Source organism: Mustela erminea, chromosome 17 (genome assembly GCF_009829155.1).
Source record: "Mustela erminea isolate mMusErm1 chromosome 17, mMusErm1.Pri, whole genome shotgun sequence".
Classification (NCBI taxonomy): Eukaryota; Metazoa; Chordata; class Mammalia; order Carnivora; family Mustelidae; genus Mustela; species Mustela erminea.
The window spans coordinates 35,791,040-35,805,315 of NC_045630.1; the positions used below are offsets into that span (position 1 = coordinate 35,791,040).

Consider the following 14,276-nt stretch of genomic DNA (forward strand, 5'->3'; position numbering starts at 1 on the left):
GGTCAGGAATTTGTGTGAATGCGTGCACACACATTTATGTGTTTACCATAGATATCTATGAGATGCAGGTAAAATATGTATAGTGCCAAAGATATGCCCCCCCTAGAGAGAGAAAGTGAGAGTGAGGGAGGGAGAGCGAGACAGAAACTAAGAGAGAGAAACGGAAGCTGCTGTCCTTAGGATGCCTTTCTCCTGTTTGGTTTTTGCCAACTAGCTATCTCTTCACCACACAGAGAGATTTGAGGCGAATACTTGGCTGACTCAGGCAAAGCAAAACAAAACCAAACAGACCTTCAGATCACTGAAATAAGGAGTCACTGGGTGGGAATCCCTGAACCCAGTCTTCGAGTGAGGAGACCTGTCCATGGTCCTGACCACATCTTTTTCCCTACTCGCCTCGTTCGTCGACTACGGATGCTGCCAGCACCCGAGGAGCGGACGCCTCCGCCGTGGTCCAGGGCCCCGGGAAGCCCCGGGCCGAGCAGGTCAGAGCCGCCCGCACATGCTCAGTGCGCCCGCTCTCAGGCGCCGGTGCCCCGGCTCCCCGGACTGGGCACCTGTTTTGAATCCCGGCGCGAGGCTCTGTGGGGGTGGCGAGGTGGGGGCGGGGCGGCGTCACGTGCTGGCGACAGCGGCGGCGGCCGGGGAAGGTTCCATTTCTTCGGCGGCCAGCAGTCGGGCGCACGGGGAGCCCCTCCTCCTCCCGGCCCCAGCCCGCCCCGCCCGCGGCTCCCCTCCGGGCCGCGCAGCCCGGCGTTTGCGGGGCCGGCCCCGCCCCTCTGGCTGGCGGACTCGGCGCGTCCTCCGCCCGCACGCCCGCTCGCCGCCCCCGCCATCCAGTTGGTGCGGTCCATGGCGAGCACATCATGGCGATTGAAGGTAAGTGGAGGCCGGCCGCGGTGTGGGAGGAGGGGGAACGCCCAGAGAGCCAGGTTCCCAGGCGCTCCGGAGGCCGTGGCGCGGGTGGGGCACTTGCCTGCGGGCGGGGAGCGGGCAGCGGAGGCACAGGGGTCCCGACCGCGTCTCGGGAGACGGGTGGGCGGAGCGGCGCCGCGGCTCCGCCGGCTCGCTCGCTCCCGCCCCGGCGGTACTGTCGGCCTCAGCCCGTGCCCCAGCGCGGGGAGGAGCCGGTCCGCCTGACAGGTGCCGTGCCTGGCGGCGCCGAGTGCAGCTCCGGTGCGGCCCTGCGGAGCCCGCGGGACGGGTCGGGGGACTTAGGGACTGCGGGGCGTTCCCTCTCTTCTGAGCTCCCTTCCCCGCACCCCTGCTCCCGCGGTGCCCCCCTTGCTACCAAACTGGGAGTCCAGTTTTGCTGTCCCAGTCGTAACCCTTCTTAGTCCCTTCTCTGGAGCTGACGCTGGGTTGCACTCTCTGTCCATACCCTTCTGTTTGCTGTTGTAGGGGGCCAGGAAATTTGGGATGAGGTTAATTTCCTCAAGCGTCCCTGCCCCCCCACCTCAGCACTCAAAACTGCCTTTTCCCCCCCTAAGAAAGAGAAGTGGATACATCTGAAATAATAAACGCGCACTTAGAATCCTGCATGTATTATCAGTCCACTAAGTGTTATAGTGTCAACAATACTCAGTATTTTCAAAAAGTAGCTTAGTATTTACTGCCCAGCCAGAGAAGGTAGTTGGTTGGCATCAGAGTGTATTTTCCTTTTGTGCCAAAAACATCTATCTGGTATGAAGTATATTTTGCTTTGTTTTTAAGGAGGATATTGTGAAAATTAACATCACACGTCTAGGATGTTTATGTGAAAGACTGCAGCATCTTCCAGCCCCTGTGAGACTCTTAGCTTAACTCAGTGAAAGTAGTTTGTAATATTTACCTGTACGGGCGCACGTGTGTACAGATTCACATCATCTCGTACCTCTGGTATATCATCATTAGCTTAAATTTTATGTGTCTTCCTCCTAAGTAAAACTTTAAAGAGGACTTCCCATCTTGATGACTGGCTAATCAGCAATAGCTCGTATCTCTGGGGATTCCTTTTTGTCAGATGGTTTGGTCTTCAACATAACTTGAGCTGTGTGCTTATTTTTATTTTGTTACCTTAAGGGATTGATTATCTGTTATATGCAAGACACACATTCAGACACATTTCAGATAACTACTTTAGCTAACCTGGTGGAAAGCACTTGGGAGAAGATCTACTTATAATCTTTGATATTCCTGTTATCCAGAGTGGTACTTTCAAACTCTTCCTTACTGTGCTTTTAACTAGAGGAAACCACATCCACTGATTAATGTTTTGTTCTTTATTTCTACAACCGATTTGTTGTAGTATTTCTTAATGATGTGGTAAAGCTAAAAAGTTTATGCAGACAGTGAGGAAGAATTAGCCAGATAGCATCTGGATCTAACCCTGTAACTTTTAATTTCTTGAAATATTTTACATTTTTTTTCTCTTTTTCTCAGTCCTCTCCTCCCTCCCTGCCCCGCGCAGTTAAATGTGATCATTTATGTCATTATGTCAGCCTGTGGCCTGGCTGATGATATGTGATCATTTGTTTATGTCAACTGATGGCTTTTTCTCTGCCTACTACTAGTTACACGTTTAAGAACAAGATTTTTGAAATTTTCTTATATTCTAGAGATTCTTCTGTGTTTCAGATATTCACATCAGTAACGCAAGCATTCGTTAAAGTTTTCATTAATATAAAGAAGTTGAATTTTATGTTTTCTAGTTTGGTAAAGAGACTAAAGTTAATATTAGCATTTCAGATAAAGATATTGGGTCAGGTTAATCTAACTGTGCTGTTTTCACATATCAGAGCCCATTCTTTTTTTTATTATTTATTATTATTTTTTAAGATTTTTAAGTAATTAATTTATTTATTTGACAGAGAGAGATCACAAGTAGGCAGAGAGGCAGGCAGAGAGAGAGAGAGGAGGAAGCAGGCTCCCCGCTGAGCAGAGAGCCCGATGCGGGACTCGATCCCAGGACCCTGAGATCATGACCTGAGCCGAAGGCAGCGGCTTTACCCACTGAGCCACCCAGGCGCCCCCCCCTTTTTTTTTTTAAGATTATTTATTTGACAGAGAGAGATCACAAGTAGGCAGAGAGGCAGGCAGAGAGAGAGAGAGAGGAGGAAGCAGGCTCCCCGCTGAGCAGAGAGCCCGATGCGGGACTCGATCCCAGGACCCTGAGATCAGAGCCCATTCTTTATACATACCATTCCCTTGCTGTGTTATGAAGTGAAATGAGCTTTGGATGAGGACTTTGTACTAGGCGCATCTTAGAATTTTAGGGGCCCAAGGGGGCATCGCATTCAAACTTCTTCCCAGTGAAGTGGCTCATAAAGCATTCAGCCCCTTTTACCTATTAGTTCAGCAGCCTTATTGAGCACTAGCTGTACTTGGTGTTCTGTGCGATTCTGTGGGGCCATAAAGATGCCTAAGACCATACTCCTTCCCTCAAGGCGCACATGTTCTAGTAGGGGAGACTGATAATTTTAGCCATGCAATTATAATGTAGTGCGAACAACAAAAGATGAATCACCTTTTGTATAAAAACATTCAGTGGCATATAAATTCAATGAAAATCTGCCATTCAGTAACTTCTATCTACTTATCCTGGGTCTGCCTTCTGGAGCAATAAATTAGAAGTCCACTCTTCCCTGTATGTATGACATCCCTTCCACCATTTGAAGACTGTGATTGAACATTTTCTGTTGTAGACAAAATATCCAATTCTTCCTCTGGATGGTGTGTAGTTGTATGTTTTAAAGTTTGAAATATGGTAGTGAGCCATTTCATTCCAAATGTATTGTCGAGTAACATAGCCTTTTTGGAACTGCATGTTGGCTCAAGATGAGGTTGAAATCAACCAAAACCATGGAATCTCTTCCAGCTGGACTACTTTAAAATCAGGTGTCTTAAATCCCTTGCATAGCAGATCAATCAGAACAAATCATTTGTATCTGTTAGGCATGTTCTCATCAGCTGTAGCAACATTTTACCCCCTGAGTTTAGATTTTTAAGTAGTAAGGGTTACTTTTATTTCCTCCTCTATGTAAAACCCGTATTTTACATAAAAGTAATCATTCATTTCTTCCTTTAATCAGACAGGTAACTGCTGATCAGGACTTCAGACAAATATAAAATGGTCGTGTTATCACATTGATCTAATGTAATTCCAGTTAAAGCTGAAGAAGTTAGCCTATCTTAGTTTAAGTTAGGATTTTGAGAAAACATTTTGGAATATCAAGTAGTTTACAGAGCCGTATTGTTACCCTAGAGGTCCAATGATAACCAGGTTGGGAATCATTGCTCTACCCAAGCCTGTCAAGACCTATAGTTGACATCCAGTGTATTAACTCTTTTAATGTTGGCCTCCATCAATCAGACATTGTTAACCATTTCTTGTTTAGTTTTGGGTTTTTTTTGAAATTTTCTCCTCCTCTTTTGATTACCTACTTCTTAGTCTTCTTTTCATCTACATTGCCTAATGTTCTTTGTGTTTCCATTCTTAACCCTGTTCTCATCCTCTTTACATACTTTTTATACATACTTTACATACTCTTTACATACATGCTGCTGTAATTGCACACGTTGAGTAATTTTATAATCGCTTGTTTGTAATTTGTCCTCCCTGTCAATTCCTGGAGAGTAATGTTTTATTTTTTTACTCCTTATATTTTGTGCAGTATCTAAATATAGTATGTACCCAACAAATATATTTTGAATTGTTATAATGGAATTCTCTACTTTAGCTACATTGATTGCATCCATTCCCCAGGTATATTTGACCAAAAACCTGCCATTCAGTAACTTCTATCTATCTGCTCACCTTAGTTCTGCTTTCTGGAGCCAATAAATTAAAAATGCAGTATTTTTTAAAAAAGATTTATTATTTTAGAGAGAGGGAAGGAGTGTGTGCACACATGGGGGGGGTGGTCAGAGGGAGAGAGAAGATCTCAAGTGGAATCCCTGCCAAGCACAGAGCCTGACTCAGGGGTTCAGTCTTACAACCCTGAGACCATGGCCTGAGCCATAATCAAGAGTCAGACACTCAACTGACTGAGCCACCCTAGACCCCCAAATGTGCGCTATTAACACTTATAATGAGAACCAAGTGTTGTATGGAAGTGTTGAATCGCTGTATTATATACCCAAAACTAATATTACACTGTATGTTAACAAACTGAAATTTAAATAAAAACTGGAAAAAAATAAAAGTGCACTATAAATAAAAGTACACAGAATTTTCATAATTTTCAGACAGTAGCTAGATATCTTGCATGTTCCACAGAAATCCAAAATATTTAGTTTGGGACATTCAGAATGTCCCCAACTGAAGTTGTCACCTCTGTACTCCCCACTCCACGCAGATTTAGTGAGTGGTATTTTTAAATAACCAGGTATCTGAGCTAGAAATCTGGAAATCAGCCCTGTCTTAAACGCACTCCCCCTTGTTGATCAGTAAGTCCTGCCAAGTCTGCATCTCCGTGATGCTTAGGGCTTCCACTTAAGTTTTTTCCCTCCCATTAATAGGCTTGTATCAGTTTTCTAAGCTAGTCTTGTTTTGTTAGCACTAGTTTTAGGGTTCCTTCCAACCCATTTTCTGAATTCTTGCTAGTTTTCTTTGTAAAATGCAAAACTAGCATTTAAACCCTCAGGATAGAGATCTTTAAGGATCTGCTCTGTGCTCGTCCTTGGTTCTGTCCGCGTCTTTCTGACCCTCCGTAAGAACATCAGAACACTCTTTGCAAAACTTTTTTGCTGAAGTAAAAAGAATCCACCTTTATTGTTATTGTGCTTTGTATTTGACTATTTAATCTCTCTGAGTAGTATTTTTTAAAAGCTATAAAAGAAGACTGTATTAGAAGGAATTTGTGTGTGTGTAAACGTGTGTGTACATATTTTTATTCATAAAGGCACTCTGTAGTTTACCACATACTTCCACATATATATTTTTTAAATCATCAGTACAGTTCTGAGGTGCTCTTGAAGACTTGGGACTCTAAGATCTCCAAGGCAGAATTTGGACTTTTGAAATATTGAATTAAAAACCCAGTACAAACCTATCCCATTCCTAGTGCTGAGGGAGAACATCACACTCCTTTCCTGCTTTCCCTGTTACTGTTGGAAAGAGATCATTGGGATGTAAGGGAGGATTATAGGATGAGAAAGGCCAGCCTGTGCACAGTCTGTGGCAGAGGGAGGCAATTTACTGAACACTTTTTTTTTTTTTTTGAAGATTTACAGTTCAGTTCAACCCATAATATCCCCAAAAAGGATATTTTGATTTTCAGCAGGAATAAAATTTCTAACACTTTGCAGAGATTTTGCACCAAGTTAGATAAGCAGTATATTTGTTCAGGGACCTCTCTGTAAGTACTTTGGAGGGCTTTATCTACTTACGGGTTGTCTCCTAATTCGCTAAACAAAGTTAGGAAAAAGGAGGGAACAGTAGAGAAACATTTGAAATAAGAAACATTTCGGGTTTTGTTGTTTTAGGTAATTTTAGAATGCTACAATGCCTGCCATTGTAGAAAGCAAGAGAACCGCATGTTGACTTATTTCTTTGTTGAGTAATGCTGTTTGCATTATTGCTTTCTTTAAAAGTGATTATAATGTTTGTCCATAGCATATGTGTAGGAGCGTCATAGAGTGTCTTCCTGGATTTGATTTCCGTTTAGCTGACTTCATTCTTTCCCCCACTTCCCCAATCCTGCCTCGTTTATACCTAACAAGAAAGGGCCTATATAGGGAAAACCTTGGATCGAACCAACTGCTATCAGTAAAACATTCGAAACTTTTGAGTAAGGTAATTATGTGTATATTTGGTATGTCTGTGCAGTAAAATCTTAACTAAAACCCAACAATTTGGAACCCTTGATTTACCTTTTTTAAGGAGGAAATAGTGCCAATACAGTAAACTCTCATCAGGAATTTATTTAAAAACAAACTTCTAGGATTCATATGTGCATTCAGAACTTTTTCTATCATTTTTTTTTTTTAAAGATTTTATTTATTTAGTCAGAGAGAGAGAGAGCGTGAGAGTGAGCACAGGCAGACAGAGTGGCAGGCAGAGTCAGAGGGAGAAGCAGGCTCCCCATGGAGCAAGGAGCCCGATGTGGGACTCGATCCCAGGACGCCGGGATCATGACCTGAGCCGAAGGCAGCTGCTTAACCAACTGAGCCACCCAGGCGTCCCTTTCTATCATATTTTAAAGCTGTAGTAGAATTGATATTCACAGTAATATTCTGAATCATCAGGAGACAGTATTTTAATGAAAAATTATCTTCAGTATTCTGAACTTACTAATGTAATAATGCATATTAATAGCTTTAACAAATTATCTGGTGCAGCAGTCAAAACAAAAGGTGTTCTCATTTAACTAGAAAATTAAATTAAGTAGAATACCTTTTTATGAGCCTATATTTATTCAGAGTTTTAGGGTATTATCTTAACGAGCTTCTAAACAGTCCAAAACATAATTAACTCAAAAACCAAATTAAAAGTTGCTCAGAAGTAGGGAAATGGCTTATGTTTATGAACAGTAAGTTTACTTTTATAGGATAAAATTTGCACCTCTTGGAAAAAGTTGTGGAATAAATTCATAGGAATTTATATGGATCAAAAGCTAATACTGTATTTAGCACATGGTTTGAAGATTATAAAGTACTCTAAGATATTGTTATGAAAACAGATATAATTGGTTATTCTGTGAGATGCCAGAGGGTGTCAAGTATGTTTCTCAAAATTTAGGCTATTGTATAGGCATATTATACATAAAATGAGCTTGTAAGAGTAAGTACAGAAAGCACTTATTCAGATTAACTCTAGTAATTACACAGCAACAACTAAAAATTAAAGGAATTCTAATTTGGAAAATTAACTCCCAGGTGACTGGAGGCCTAAAAGATTATTATTATTATTTTTTTTTTTTTTTAAGAAAAATTCTCAGAAGGGGCACCTTGGTGGCTCAGTCAGTTAAGTGTTGGCCTTTCAGCTCAGGTCATGTCCCAGAGTCCTGGGATCAAGCCCCACATTGGGATTCCTGCTCAACAGGGAGTCTACTTCTCCTTCTCCTTCTGCCCCTCTGCTCATGCTCTCTCTCCCTCTCAAATACATTAAAAACAAACAAACAAAAAAAAAACCACAAAAAAAACACAAAAAAAACCTTAGAAAAAGAGAAATTCAAAAAGAGCACAAATTGAGGACTATAAGACTTTTATTTAGGAATATTTTCATAGGAGAGTGTTTGAAATTAACTGACAAGTAATACTGTAGAAGAGAAGAAAACATACACAATCTTTTCTGTCTCTAGGCGTAAGTCCAAGTTTTCTTTGAATTTCGTGTTCTACTTGTGAGGAATGCAAAGGGAATTAACATTTTTTGGGTGCTCGTCATGGGCCAGGCATCATCTATCCATCATCTTAGTCATGGAGAGCAGATGCATGGCGAAGCTTCTTCTCTTGACTACAGCAGACATCTGTTTTGTTAAAGTATCTTTTCCATATCTCTGCCCTACCCCATGTGGACTTAGTTTTAGCATTCCTCTAGACATTGCCTTCCACCCCCATTCCAGCAGCTACTTTTCTTTTTTTTTTTTTAATTTTTATTATTTTTAAATTTCTTTTCAGTGTTCCAGAATTCATTGTTTATGCACCATACCCAGTTCTCCATGCAGTATGTGCCCTCCTTAATACCCACTACGAGGCTCACCCAAGCTCCCACCCCCTCTCCCCTCCAAAGCCCTCAGTTTGTTTCTCAGAGTCCACAGTCTCTCATGGTTCACCTCCCCCTCCGATTTCCCCCAACTCACTTCTCTCCATCTCCCCATGTCCTCCGTGTTATTCCTTATGCTCCACAATTAAGTGAAACCATATGATAATTGACTCTGCTTGACTTATTTCACTCAGCATAATCTCTTCCAGTCCTGTTCATGTTGATACAAAAGTTGGGTATTCATCCTTTCTGATGGAAGCATAATACTCCATAGTTAATATGGACTTATCTTCCTTATCCATTTGTCCGTTGAAGGACATCTTGGCTCTTTCCACAGTTTGGCAACTGTGGCCATTGCTGCTATGAACATTGGGGTCCAGATGGTCCTTCTTTTAACTACATCTGTATCTTTGGGGTAAATACCCAGTAATGCAATTGCAGGGTCATAGGAATTTAATTCTTAAGGAATTTTAATTTCTTAAGGAATCTCCACATTGTTTTCCAAAGTGGCTGGCTACTTTTAAATCCCTGAAACTGGTATACTAAAATGAAAGCCATTTTCCATCTGGGGTTACTATTATTACTACTCAAGTGAATTTAGTTACTTTTCTTTTTTCTTCTAAGTACAAGGTTCACAAAGAAAATACTAGGTGATACTGTCTTTAAAATTGAAGCTTGGGGGCACCTGGGTGGCTCAGTTGGTTAACCATCTGATTTCAGCTCAGGTTATGATCTCAAGGTCCTGCTCAGCAGGAAGTTTGCTTGTCCCTCTTCCTATATATGTCTGTACCCTTACCCACTGATGCACTTGCTCGCTCTCTCTCAAATAAGTAAATAAAATCCTTAAAAAAATTGAAGACTGGCTCTTCAGTTCAGAAACCATAATCTTTCCGTAACACTCTGCTTTCAGTGATTATTCCAGGGCATCTGGGTTGCTCAGTGGGTTAAAGCCTCTGCATTCTGCTGAAGTCATGATCCCAGAGCCCTGGGATCAATCCCCACATTGGGCTCCCTGCTGAGCTGGGAGACTGCTTCCCTTCCTCTCTCTCTGCCTGCCTCTCTGCTTACCTTTGATCTCTGTCAAGTAAATAAATAAAAATCTTTTTAAAAAATTGACATTATTCCTTGAATGACTTAATTAGGATCAAAACTGAAAGGTATCTAGAGATTAGTGACTTTGGTCTAAATGGGTTAAATTGATTGTGGGAGGAGAGTTGGCAACATTAATAGGAAACACTTACTATTTCATGCCTATTATAGCATAGATGTCTGCTTAAGAATTAACTATAGCAGAGTTATAAGTGACACAATTTATTTTTTGAACCACTTTAATGCATATGTTTCAGTGACATCTTTAGATAAGGTAGAATTTAAGGTTTTTTTTTTTAAAGATTTATTTATTTTTTTAGAGAGATGGAGTATGAGTCGGGGGGGGAGGGGAAGAGAGAGAGACAGACAGACAAGACTGAGGGAAACAGACTCCCCACTGAGCTAGGAGCCTGAAGCAGAGCTTGATCCCACAGCCCTGAGATTATGACCTGAGCCGAAATCACGAGTTGGGCGCTTAACCCACTGAGCCACCCATGTGCCCCAAATTTAAGGTATTTCTAAAGTAGCCTTGCGGTGTTTGAGAAGAAATTAATAGAGCCTGTAAATTGTAGTGACTTCATTTATTGGTCAAAATTTACATGGTAGAAAAAATAAAGTCAATTTTAAAAAGGACTCCTAGTTCCATTTTAAATAAACTGTAAGTCTTTAGGTTTAATTCCATTTTTGTATAACTGGGCATATTTTGATGGGACTGTAACATCATTGCCCGTGGCATATGGAAAAGTACATACATTATAAATCCCTATGGCCACCCCCCCCTCAATCCCTGCTTAAAAAGAAAGTCCTGTTTCCCAGGTACACTCCTGGTAATGTGCATCTGTACACACATGCACACATTCGTAGCATGTCTGCGTGTGCCCACACACATTTATTTCCTCTTAAACTGTGTACTTAAAGCCAATTGTAGAGGATTCTGCTGGTTTACATTATGCTCCTACATGGGTTTGCCTGAGGGAAAAGATGGTAACTGTGACTAAGCTTGTCATTTTCTATTTCTCATTTCCATGTTACTGAGATGATTATTTCAAGAGCAAGGCTGGTATTATCTCTAAGAATAGTTTTGAGAAACTGACTTTTATTTAAATTACCTTAAAGGATTAGAAAACTATTTCATAATTTTTATTTTTTTTCATAAAATGAAGAAAAGTCTATTTTTAAATTCCTTACTATAACAGCCCTAGGGTCCTAATTATTTTTTCTGACAATAAACTAGTGATCCTGAGCAACTTAATGTTTAGTGCCTCAGTTTATTTATTCTAATGAGCTAGACAACTTTATTTCCAACTTCTGATCGCTTTTTATATTCTGTCGTTCTCTTAAGGTCTCCCATGTTTTCATTAGTGTTAATATGTTTGCAGTAAATTTGATGTGTGAAAAATTGTATTTATATAAGTGTTCATTTGAGGATGATTATTCATTTTAGTAGAAGACTTCGCTCTTTCTAAAAAGACTGACTAATTTATTACTTTAAATAATCATTCCCCCAAATTGGTTCAGCTACTGTGGAAACCAGTATGGTGGTTTCTTAAAAAAATTAAAAATAGAACACCATAAGATGCAGCAATCCCCCAGCTGGGCACATAGCTAAAAGACATGAAAAAAATATATTGAAGAGATATCTGTGCTTCCATGTTGATTGCAGTGTTATTCGCAACAGCCAAGACACAGCCCAATTGTCCGTCAGTGGAGGAATGGGTAGAAAGGTGGTATATGTATATACAACGGAATATTATTCAGCCCTAAAAAGACGGAAGTCCTGCCATTTGTGACGACAAGGATGCTAAGTGAAATAAGTCAGACACGAGTGACAGTATATGGTATCTCTTAAATGTGGAATCTAAAAAAAGCTGAACTTGTAAAAACAGAGAGTGGAATGGTGATTACCAGGGTCTGGGGGAGCTGGGGGAATTGGGAAATGTTAAGGGTGAAAACTTGCAACCCGTAGATAAATAAGTCCTGGCAAGCTAATGCACAGTACAGTGGTTCTAGACAACGATACTATGTTATAAACTTAGAAGTTGCTAAGAGACTGGATCTTAATTGTGACTACCACACACAAGAAATGATAATTATGTGATGCCATAGAGGTGTTAGCTAAGGCTATGGTGGTAATCGTATCGAGATATATAAATATCAAATCAACATGTATACCTTAAACTTACACAGTGTTCTATGTCAATTCTAACTCAATAAAAATGATCAATAATCATTTTTCTATGCATTTGACTTGCATATTTGTTATATACTTATATCAAACTATCACAATGTGTGCTTTAAATATCTTACAACTTTATATGTTCAGCTATACCTCAATAAAGCTGAAATTTTAAAAAATAATCATTCCCCTGTGCATTATACTCTTAAAATCAGTAAGCCATTTTCTGAATTGCCACCATATCTAAGTCAGGATATGCCTACTGTGACTTGCCTTTTGTTTACAAATTTGACTCATTTGGAAACTTTTCAGACTTATTTTTAGAGGTTTTAGAACAAGGCATGAAGTTTGTACAAAGTTGACTCTATCTCTGATTGAAAAATTATTTAAGCCTTTTGACTCCCAAACCTATTCATTAAAACCTATACTTTTAACATATAGAATGCATATTTTTTCCTTAACACTCTTAACTGGTCTCTGAAAGGATTGGGGGGAAAAGGAATATTGATTTCAATGTCCAGTAATAAAGTTTATTTAACTTTCTGTGTTTCTTTTATACTTTTAAAAGGAAGGTTTTTTCCCTAAATTTCATTTTACTGTCTGGCATTTATTTTTTTAAGATTTTATTTATTTATTTGACAGAGAGTGGGCACAAGCAGGCAGAGTGGGAAGCAGAGGGAGAGGGAGAAGCAGGCTCCCCGCTGAGCAGGGAGCCCAATGTGGGACTTGATCTCAGGACCCTGGGATCATGACCTGAGCCAAAGGCAGACTTTTAACCAACTGAGCCCCCCGGATGTCACTGCCTGGCATTTATTTATCCTTAATATTCCTTTTCATTTCAGTAATGATAGTGATTATTCTTGATTTCCACATGTACATCATCAGAATCTCACTTGGTTAGAATTTTGGTAACAGATGCTAGGAAGAGTAGAGCTCGATCTCTTTTTTTCTAGTTATGTGATTTTTGTGCATACTTGGACAAATTTGACAATTATAAATTGACTCTATAAATTTAAAAATATAGCAATTCCTTGACTTAGCTTTTTATTTATGAAGTTCTTTCGTTTGATATAGATAAATCGAATACTTTTAAAAGTGGGAGTTAGCTTTGTAGTTTTGAGAAAAATCTTATATAATATTTTTATTGTTACTATTAATACTAAGCCTGCAAAAAACCATACACTTATATTTAAGATTAGTATTATATGCCAAGACCTAACCAATTTACATTAAATATAGGGAAAGTCCAGATTTAAGGCTTTAAAAAGTACAGTCTTACTAACATGAATTAAGTACATGAGGCAAACTGCGTTATACTACAAGTGTTATCTTCTGGAGAATAGGCCTTAATGACCATATAAGAAATATTTTTATGTGGCCTCTGAAAACATCAGTGATGGCATTAGTGTGTGTTATAGTTATGTTATTGTTAATTTTATGATTCTTCCAAATTTCTTGAAAATAGTTTCTTCTGTAATTTGGTAAATTTCCTCTTTCTGGTTTTTTATTAGGTTCTTCTCAGTATTAAAGCTATGTGGTGTGTAGTTGTAGCTCATTCTTGCCCTTCAGCAAGTGATCAGTGGTTGCCCATTGGTAATATTCCAGTTAGTAACGTCTCAGTACATTTACACGGAGGTTTGCTGAATGATGGTTGTTTCATAATCATTGCTTTAGGTTAGGTATTTCTTCTTGCTAAGTCTGTCTTCCTGATAACCAGTGATTAGTTTGTTGTGTTGATAATAATAACAAACCTGGCGTTGTTACAACCAAGTTGGAATACAGATCTAACCTACTTTAGTGACAGAAATACTGTTTTGTAGTTTTTTAGCTTGCTTCTCAGATGACCTACTTTTTTAAGTGGATATCATGGCATTTACCTCTCATGTTACTGCTGTAAGCTATTTCTATTTTTTATAAGTGTTATAAGATATACACTTAACTGTTCATAGCTCTTCATAATCTTCTGTAATGAGTTAAGATTAAATTATTTAATATTTCTATTATGCAAAGTTTAAACATAATTCACAGTGTAATTATAAGGTCATGCATATATAGAATACTACAGAGTTTCATTTAGTTTGCATTCATATAAAACAGTGGCATTATGTTTCAGAGTGAAGGAAATGCCTATTTGTATAGAGACTATATTATTTTTATTTACTTTTTTATTACTTTTATGATAGAGTAATTTTTGTCATTGTGGTTAAATTTGTTTTTATCATTCTATTTATAAATTTTTTTTTACAGATTTATAAGAGTGGATATTCTTTTTTTCTTTTTAAAAGATTTTATAATTTGACAGAGAAAGAGACATTGAGAGAGGGAACA

At 39.4% G+C, this 14,276-nt stretch overlaps 1 protein-coding gene across 2 annotated transcripts in view; it reads left to right on the plus strand.

Annotated features, from left to right (window-relative positions):
- Positions 1-759: 759 nt before the first annotated feature.
- SYT14 (synaptotagmin 14) overlaps positions 760-14,276 on the plus strand; it is a 198,947-nt gene continuing 185,430 nt past the window's right edge. For both annotated transcript variants that reach the window (XM_032318621.1, XM_032318622.1), the window contains exon 1: positions 760-879. In XM_032318621.1, coding sequence (XP_032174512.1) covers positions 867-879 — 13 coding nt within the window. In that variant the 5' untranslated portion in view covers positions 760-866. The remainder of the gene's footprint in view (positions 880-14,276) is intronic.